The 10,261-nt window shown below is 36.2% G+C and overlaps 1 protein-coding gene across 1 annotated transcript; it reads right to left on the bottom strand.

Annotated features, from left to right (window-relative positions):
* Nucleotides 1-8,476: 8,476 nt before the first annotated feature.
* Nucleotides 8,477-9,793, bottom strand: LOC135231940 (olfactory receptor 4A5-like). Its single transcript, XM_064289161.1, has one exon. It carries the CDS (start codon nt 9,491-9,493, stop codon nt 8,519-8,521), a length of 975 nt encoding a protein of 324 aa, XP_064145231.1. The 5' UTR covers nt 9,494-9,793; the 3' UTR covers nt 8,477-8,518.
* Between the last annotated feature and the right edge of the window lie 468 nt (nt 9,794-10,261).

The raw sequence follows: 10,261 nt of genomic DNA, 5'->3' as shown, positions 1-10,261 counted from the left end.
TGTTCAGAAGTTCTACTCTATAATATATGGGGTCACCATGAGGCCAATCAATTTGATGGCAATAGGTTTGATTTTTATTTTTTGTATCATATATTGAGCACTAAGTATTTACAAGGAAATTTCACATTTAAACTCAAATAACTCCATAAGTACGTTATTCCTAATTCATAGATGGGAGAGGTGAGACTCAGAATGTTTCGTTTCACTTGCACAGTGTGGTATAACTACTAAGCAGTAGAACTAAAACCAGCTTATTCTGTTTCAGTTCCATTATGTTCTCTATCTAGCTTAAGCTTTCTCCAAAATCAGAAGTCTCTGAAAAGAGATGGACCATGTTTCCTACTGAGCAGAGTAATAACCTACTCATATTACATTATAATGAGAATTTTCTGAGAATCTAAGTACATGGAGGCCAGAATGTGATCTATAAGTAAATAAGTAGATAGATGATAGATAACGGATGGATGGATGGATGGGTGTGTGGGTGGGTGAATCGGCAGGTACGTAGGTAGATTTTTTTCATTTTAGAAATGAGGAAACTGAGATTAAGAAAAGAAACAGACATTTACAAAATTGCACATTCGGATGGTGGTAGATTAAGGATGAGAATTCAGGTTTCCTGAGTCTCGACCTGTTTATCTTTTCCCTACATGGAATAGCTGATAGTCTCACTTTTTACACAGTAAGTCAAACAAAAGTTATTGTTTTATTTGACTAATTGATCTATATAATTGTCCCAATTACTGTAATGAATTGAATTGTGTCCCCCAAAAATTTGTGTCAACTTGGCTAAGCCAGGATGTCCAGTGTTGTGTGATTGACCACAATTTTGTCATCTGATGTGATTTACCTATGTGTTGTAAATCCTATCTCTATGATGTTAATGAGGTGGGATTAGTGGCAGTTATGTTAATGAGGCAAGACTCAATCTACAAGATTAAGTTGTTTTAAGCCAATCTCTTTTGAGATATAAAATAGAGAAATGAACACAAGCACTTAGCCATTGTAGCAAACTACTATAAAACAATTGTAAACAGAGAAGACACCTGTGATTTATCACCTAAGTCAACAAGAATGTAGTCTATTTTACTGAGAATCAGAAAGGCATTTATTATATAAAACAAAACAATCTGTTCCAAAAATATTTAATATTTGTTGTGTGTCTTAATTACCTAGTGCTGCTTCGGTTTTGGGTGCTGTGGCATAATGGTTAAGAGCTGTGGATGTTAACCAAAAGGCTGGCAGTTCGAATCCACCAGGCATTCCTCAGAAGTCCTATGAGGCAGTTCTACTCTGTCCTATAGGGTCACTATGGGTCGAATCGATTCAATGGCAATTTTTTTTTTTTTTTTGCTATAAACACAAATACCAAAATTAGGTGGCTTTAAAGAAATTTATTTTCTCATAGTTCTGAAAGGTGAAAGACTGAATCAGGGTCTCAGCGGTGTCAGTAGCACTGGGCATTCCTTGATATCTTGACATTCTTTGGCTTGTGAAGGATCCTCACATTGTTTGTGTGTGTATCTGTATATTTTGGTCTTTTAATAACTAAGACATGATTAGGTTTAAGATCCACCCTACACTGGTATGGCCTCATTGGCATCACAAAAGAAAACTGCTATTCCCAAACAGGATCATATATACAAGTACAGGGGTTAGAATTTCAACACATACTTTGGAGGGGGCACAATTCAATCCACAACATTGTATTTTAAAAAAAAAGGTATACCCAGAGAGTTTAATGTAAGCGATTCTGAAGCTCTACTCCGTGATACATTGTTGTTGTTGTTATTAGGTGCCATTGAGTCAGGTTCCAACCCATACCATCATATGTACAACAGAACTAAACATCGCCTGATCCTGCACCATCCTCACAATTGTTGCTATGTTTGAGCCCATTGTTGCAGCCACTGTGTCAATCCATCTCATCCAGTGTCTTCCTCTTTTTCACTGACCTTCTATCTTACCAACCGTAATGTCCTTCTCCAGGAACTGGTCCCTACTGAGAGACATGCCCAAAGTACATGAGGCAAAGCCTTGCCATCCTCCCTCCCAGGGAGCACTCTGTCTGTCCTTCTTCCAAGAAAGACTTGTTCATTCTTCTGGAAGTCCGTGGTACATTCAAAATTCTGAACCAACGCCATATTTTAAAGGCATCAGCTCTTCTTCAGTTTTCCTTATTCATTGTCGAGCTTTCACATGCGTATGAGGTGATTGAAAATATGGCTTGGGTCGGGTGCATCTTAACCCTCAAAGTGACATCTTTAATTTTCCACATTTTAAAGAGATCTTTTACAGCAGATTTGCCCAGTGTAATACTTTATTTCTTGACTGCTGCTTCCATGGGCACTGATTGTGGATCCAAGTAAAATGAAAGCCTTGACAACTTCAATCTTGTCTCCGTTTATCATGATGTTGCTTATTGGTGTAGTTGTGAGGATTTTTATTTTCTTTATGTTGAGGTGCAATCCATACTGAAGGGTGTAGTCTTTGGTTTTCATCAGTACATGTTTCAAGTTCTCTTTGCTTTCAGCAAGCAAGATTGTATCATCTGCATATCTTAAGTTATTAATGAGTCTTCCACCAATCCAGATACCACATTCTTCTTCATATAGTCCAGTTTCTTGTATTATTTGCTCAGCATACAGATTGAATAAGTATGGTGAAAGAATACAGCCCTGATGCATATCTTTCCTGATTTTAAAGCACTCAGTATCCCCTTCTTCTGTTCAAAAGACTGCCTCTCGGTCTATTTGCAGGTTCCTCAAGAGCACAGCTAAGTGTTCTGAAATTCTCATTCTTTGCAATGTTATCCATAATTTGTTATGATCCACACACTCAAATTCCTTTGCATAGTAATAAAATACTGGTAAACATCTTCTGGTATTCTCTGCTTTCAGCTAAGATCCACCTGACATCGGCAATGATATCCATCATTCCACGTCCTCTTTTGAATACTGCTTGAATTTCTGGCAGTTCCCTGTGGATGTACTGCTATAACCATATTTGGACTGTGATATCAATGACTTTAAATACATACTTCAACTACTGGAGGGGACCAATTAGTCTAGATGTACTAAATGGGGCTGAACAACTTTTCTGCCCAAAAAATCAGTCACAATACACAAAATCAACCATATGCTACCTGATTATCCTTGCTTCATTACAGTACAAATTAACAAAGTTCATTTATTATGAATTTATCCTCATCTGTGAACATATGCCATGGAAATTTAATTAATTGGACAATGTCACTTATTTTTTTGTTAGATTAACTATTCTAAAAATCTGAATTTTTAATGTTAAAACCTCACTGTCTTGGGCTAAAAGAAGTAAGTTCAATTAGGTCACATTTTTACATTCCAGAAAGGTACCATGCTTCGCAAACAAGAATTTGAAATAAAACCAAAAATTGTTGTCTACCAAAGTAACTTAACACAGTATGATTCCATATATAGCGGATTAAACCTATGAAATTTTCTTTATCTCTAAGGGCTATAATATATTCTACTTATATAAAGAATAATTTAAATACAAGTCTAAAAATAAATAGGTTAAAGAATCCAAGGAGAATGATAAAGAATGAGATCACTGATAGTGAAAATGTTCCTTTGTTCTGTGAAATAATGAATATCATGTTCTGAATGAGGGCTACAGCCCTCTTCCAACTAAGGTCACTTTTTTACTCCAAAGTTTCTTCCAGGCATTTTTCATTCCTGAGTTTCTCAGGTTATACATAGAATAAATGGCTCAGCATAGGGGTTATGAAAGCTAAAACCACAGTCATGAATATATCAACCCAAAAGGTAGATTTGGGCCTTGCATACAGGAAGATACAGAGAATAAAGAATAAAATGACCACCATGATATGGGATGCACAGATGTTTTCCTTCCAAACCATTAGCCTTCAAGGAGTGTAAGATACCCCATAGAACATTAGTAGGATGAAGAAGATTGCAGTGAAAATTGGCCCTCCATTGGCTGTCATACAAAGTCCAATGATGTAAGTATTCATGCAAGCAAGTTTCAATAAGGGATACACAGTACGCACAAAGTTGGCAATGACTTTGGGGCCACAGAAAGGGAACAGATAAATAAAGAGAAATTGAACTAAAGAGTGTACAAAGTCCCCAACAGAGGCTACCAATAGCATGAGAACACATATCCACCAATTCATGGTGACCAAATAATGAAAAGGTTTACAGAGTCATAGGCCATCACCACCAGAAGAATAACTTCAGCATCAGCAAATAAATGATTTATAAAGACTTGTGCCATGCAAGAATGGAAGGAAATGGTCTTTTTCTCTTAGATCTTGTTTATGCTCATTTTGGGAGTAACAGAAGTAGAAAATACAGTATATATAAATAATAAAAAGGTGAGAAAAAATATATATGGAGGAACCTAGGGGTTGGCTGGCCATGACTGTCACCATGATGAACAGATTGTCCACTGCCTTCACAATGTAGATGCGTAAGAATGTAACAAATGAAACTTTTTGCCCCTCAGGATACTGAATGAGTTCTAGGGGTAAAAACTGAGTCACAATGTTTCTATTTTCCATGCATTCTTTTGAAGATGTTGAACTCAGGTGTCAGAGCCTGGAAACAAAAGGGCCAATAATAAATTTGAGAAGATCACAAACTTTATGCCAAAAATTTCATGCCCTGCTCAACGATGTTTCCTCCCCAGAGTCTTGCACACAACATCTCTTTAGAAAATGGATGCTTGGAATCTTCTCTCACAGTAATTTCCCCATGCATTTTCACGCGTTTTTTGCTTCACTCTCAATGATGTTTGAAATCCCGGTGACGTAGTGGTTAAGAGCTATGGCTGCTGACCAGAAATGTTTGGCATTTCGAATCCATCAGGAGCTCCTTGGAAACCCCATGGGGCAGTTCTTCTCTGTCCTATGGGGTCGGTATGAGTTAGATTCAACTGGAAAACAAAGACTTTTTTTTTTTGTTTTTGTTTTCAACAACAATACTTTGGTTTTAAAACTGTGTTTGATATGTGAGTGGCTACATCTGTGACATGATCTAATGAAAATAAGAAACCTTTTTCCACAGTGTCTTTCAGAATATTGAATTTAACATTATATATTGTTTATCTCATTTTATGAGCTCTATAAAAAAAAAAACTGCATTATGCAGATTGCACAATCTTGCTTGCTGAAAGTGAAGAGGACTTGAAACACTTACTGATGGAGATCAAAGGCCACAGCCTTCAGTATGGATTGCACCTCAACATAAAGAAAAGAAAAACCTTACAACTGGACCAATAAGCAACATCATGATAAATGGAGAAAAGATTGAAGTTGTGAAGAATTTACAGGGTTGCATACATTTGCTGAAACATCTCAATTGGTATTCCATCAATTCCTGAAGCCTTGTTTTTCACCAATGCCTTCAGCACAGCTTAGATTTTCTTCCTTCAGTACCATCAGTTCTTGATTATATGCTACCTGCTGAAATGGTTGAACTTCGACTAACTCTTTTGGTACAGTGACTGTGTTTTCCTTTCGTCTTCTTTTCTCAATAATTTATTTTATTTTGTTGTGTGTTTGATAATATACACAGCAGAATATACACCAATTCAACAATTTCTACAAGTACAATTCGGTTACACTGATTATATTCCTTGAGTTGTGCAACCATACTCATCTTCCTTTTGTAAGCTGTTCCTCCACAATTAACATAAACTGATTATCCCCTAAGCTAGGCCATAATTTTTACAGGAGCAGATTGCCAGGTCTTTCCCCTGCAGAGCCAGTGGATGGGTTCTAACTACCAACCTGTCATTTAGCAGCCTAGTGCTTACATGCTGCAGTACGAGGGCTCCTTCTTTAGTAGGGAGTAATAAACCAAAACCAAAACAAAAACATTGCCATCAAGTCAATTCCAACTCATAGTGACCCCCATAAGACCGAGTAGAACTGCCCTATAGTGTTTTCAAGGCTATAACCTTTACAGAAGCAGACTGCTACATCTTTCTCCTGTCCCTGCATCTTCTTTTGATGCTTCGTCAAAATTTTGAGCTTGGTATGTTTGGAAACCCTAGTGGCCACAGAAGAAATGTGTCTACTAATGAACACACTCATTGTTTCATTACATTTACATGGAATTTGAGGCTCCTAAAAAAAATTTTTTTTTTTTTATGCTGAGGAAAGAGGCAGGAAGAATAGAATACTGATGCCTGTGTTTAGCTACAAAAATAAAATATTCAGTAGACTAAAATTGGATGATAAAAATTCAAAATACTGAAATCTTTAGAAGACAATATGGAATATTTTCCTGTCCCTATAATAGAGGATAGAGCCCTGGTGGTACAGTAGTTAAGAGTTAGGCTGCTATCCAAAAGCTCGGCCATTCAAATCCACCAGCTGCTCCTCGGAAACCATATGGGGCAGTTCTCCTCTCTCCTATAGGTCTCTATGAGTCAGAATCGACTTGACAGCAACGGGTTTTGGTTTTAGAAGAGCTAACCAAACACATAAAGCCTGAGAAATTTAACTACATTAAGAAGTTACTATTTTTCAAATGAAATGTTAAAAGCGTAAAAAGAAAAACCACAAACAGGGAAAACATTTTTTAATACCTATAAACAAAAAATAAAGAATTGGGACACAAGGTACGTACACAATTTAGTAATGGAAAAACAATCCAGTAGAAAAACTGACAAAAGACATAGATATACATCTCATAGAAGAGGGGAAAAAGTGATGTCTAATAAACATAGGAAAATATACTCAACTTCAATAGAAATAAGAAATGCAAATTAAAACCACAGTGAAATCACAGTTTTATAGCCATCGAATGACCAAAATATCAAGCATCTAAAACATCTGGTGTTGGTAAGTATATAGAGTAATGGCACTGTTCAACTCTGCTGGCAGGAGTATAACTGATGATACCACTTAAGGAAAAAATTGCAACCAGCTGTAAAAGTGAACATGTAAATACCCTATTTAACACAAAATAATTTCTTTCAGAATGTCCACAGTGACACTGCATATGATAACAAAAACTCGAAATGATCCGTATGAACACTGACTAGAGAATCGTACATAACCTGTGGCATATTCAAACAATGAAATCATATGCAGCAGGAAAAACATAATCAAATCTTAGAAAGTTAACATTGAGTGACAAAAGTTAAGATTCAGAAAACTATGGGCAACAGAAAGTAATTTTTAAAAAAGTAAGGAATAAGAAAGTCTAAACAATACACTTTAAGGATACACGCATACATAGTTAAACTATTTTTAACTGTGATTAAAAAATTAGGATTGGGATTACTTCTGAGGAGATGGGGAGGAATGGCATCAGAGAAGTGTAATCAGGGAGTTTCAACGATATTAGTAATATTCTAGGTAAGCGGCTACAAGATTTATAAATAATTGCATATGTTGTTGGATATACATGAAAAATTGCACACTAAAACTTAAAAATAAGAAAAGTTCTAAAATCTGTCCTTTAGTTAGAAAAGTAAACACTTGTTTAGCATAGATAATGTTCCATATTACACTGAGAACATTCTTTCTGCTTTCTGGCTTTGGGATGTTCCTGCTTGGGCTGTAGACAGAGAAGAACTTATCTTTTTGCATAAAAAGCAAAATTTTCTTTTTGCCAAATAAAATCATGACTAAGACTACATATAAAAAGAGTTTACATTTAAAGTTTACACTACAATTTTTAGGGAACATGCTGCTTGTGCCAAATAACATGTTACTTTATATATTTTCAAGTTGGAGACAAAATTGGAAGCTCTGCCTACTCATTTCAGAATCGTAAAGAAAATGCACATGATAACTAGTGAGGAAAATATAAAATATGTTTATAACTTAGATTAATGTGATTTTCAAATCCAGGGTGAAATAGCATCTTTCCTCTAATCAAGAACTAGAAAGAGTTTTCTTCATCAACCACATCCCATCTATCAAAATTGCTCGCTAATGGTGTCTCAAACCAAACATAATATCATGTCCCTCTTAAATATATAGAATTGCAAATGCATAGACATTGCCCAGAGAAACAGAAGTAATCTTAAACACAAAATGCATAGTGGAGCTAAAAAAAAAAAAAAGAAGCTGTTTTGCCAATAGAATAATGAACAGTAAAATTTTAAAATCACACCCTTGGCCTCAAAAATTTATTCTAAGGATTAGTCAAATTGTTTTCTCATGAATTTGGGTGATAGAAAATTTTCAGAAAGTAACTCGATTTATTATTTTTTTTAAAGAGGAAAAAAGAAAAGAGTTTCTTCTAAGTCCTGTTTCAGCATATACTGAGAAAAATAAAATTACAATATAAGCTTGGTTTTATTTTTATTTATAACAGGAAAAAAACCTGTGCCGTTTATCTGGCCTCCAGAATGTCTCTATTTGTTAGGTTAATTCTAACCTGGAAGAATAATTTATTCAACTTTTTTTATGCCTTCACATCAATAAAGAGTAGTATTCCTAGAGAATCCGTTGAATTGACTTAATCATTCATTGTGATAATTAACTGCCTATTTGTTACTTTAAAGATTTAGCAATGATATTTTCAGTGTGGACACACATTCTTATTCTACTTTTGGTTAACTTTCTACCCCAGATTTTTTCCATAGCATTTTTCATCTCAGAATTTCTCAAGGTGTAAACCAGAGGATTCAACATGGGAGTGATAACTGTAAAAACCACAGTCATAGATTTATCAATGGCAAAGTTGGAAACAGGTCTAACATACAAGAAAATACACAGCACAAAAAAGAGGACAACCACTGTGATGTGGGAGTTGCAGGTAGACAGGACTTTGTGCCTCCTTTCCTGATTAAGAGTCTTCAGGGAGCTTAGAATGACCCCATAGGAGATTAGCAGAAGGATAAAAATTACCATACAGATGGCTCCACCATTGGCAACCACAGTGAGACCTATAAAATAGCTGTCAGTACAAGCAAGTTCCAATAATGGGTACATGTCACACATGAAGTGATCCATGACATTGGGGCCACAGAATGGGAGGCTGTACACAAAGAGAAGTTGAACCACAGAGTGCAAAAAACCTCCAGCCCAGGCCACCACCAGCAACAGAATGCAAACCTGTCGATTCATGATGGTCAAGTAATGCAGTGGCTTACAGATGGCCACATAGCGGTCATAGGCCATTGCCACCAGAAGAAAGACCTCAGCACCACCAAATAAGTGCTCTATAAAGAGCTGGCCCATGCAAGCTGGGAAAGAAATAGTCATTTTACCACAGAGTAAGTCTAGAATCCTTTTGGGGGAAATGGCAGTGGAATAAATAGCATCCATGAGTGACAGATAGGCAAGAAAGAAGTACATGGGGGAGTACCGGAAGGGGCTGACAATAATGGTCAGGACAATGATCAGGTTGCCCACCATTGTGACAATGTAGATGAGCAAAAAGATGATAAATAACACTTTTTGGCCCTCAGGATCCTGAGTGAGTCCCAGGAGGACAAATTCTGTTACATTGTTACTGTGTCCCATTTACTCTTCTACAAGACCTGTTTCAGAGATGAGAGCTCAGGAGAACAAGACCTGTAATAAAATCATGAACACCACTATGAAAGTGTCCATTATGTCATGGAGCACTTCTTCACTATTCTACGGTGGTTTATCCGTAACAAACATTTAGAAATATCTACTGAGTTTCTCTTCCAAAGATCCCAACATGTCTTCTCTTAACAATTCTACTTCTTCTCAGATGACTGGATTGGGCCCATGAATAATAGGTTCTATCTCTAAATTATAGTGGATCTTCTACAGAGAAGATCAGTCCAAGGCCTAACAAACTTTCATTCATTTAATATCCTTTTTTAAAACATGACAGTCCTTGGTACAGAGGTCAGCAATGACAAAGAGGGATAGGGTTTCTGCTCTCAAGAAACTTATTCTCTGGTGGTGAAGATAAACTCTAAATGAATTTACATATGGTCAGTACTTAGAGTTGGTAATATTTGTCGTGAGTACCTTTACGATACGATTTATACAGCACGAAAAATAACCTCTTTTCAGGAATATCTCACTAAGTATTACAACATTCTACTATTAGAAGTTCGGTCTTTCCTGTCTCAAAGGTTGTCCAGTCTTTATGAATCTTCAAATCTGGAAAGCTGGACTTCGAAGTGTATCAGGCAACTACAAAATTATTTAGCACATTATTCCCTGTAGCAATTACTTGGACATAGATTGTCTTTCTCTTCTTAACTTTCACAATGCTTTCCATTTCCTCTGTGCTTATCCCACAACTCTTAA

This window comes from Loxodonta africana, chromosome 7, assembly GCF_030014295.1.
Source record: "Loxodonta africana isolate mLoxAfr1 chromosome 7, mLoxAfr1.hap2, whole genome shotgun sequence".
Classification (NCBI taxonomy): domain Eukaryota; kingdom Metazoa; phylum Chordata; class Mammalia; order Proboscidea; family Elephantidae; genus Loxodonta; species Loxodonta africana.
Note: the sequence above shows the minus strand (reverse complement) of the source record. Positions and strands in the feature narration are given on the sequence as shown.

Coding starts and splice junctions, on each gene's coding strand:
- LOC135231940 (XM_064289161.1), bottom strand. CDS start 9,493: ATGGGACACAGTAACAATGTAACAGAATTTGTCCTCCTGGGACTCACT.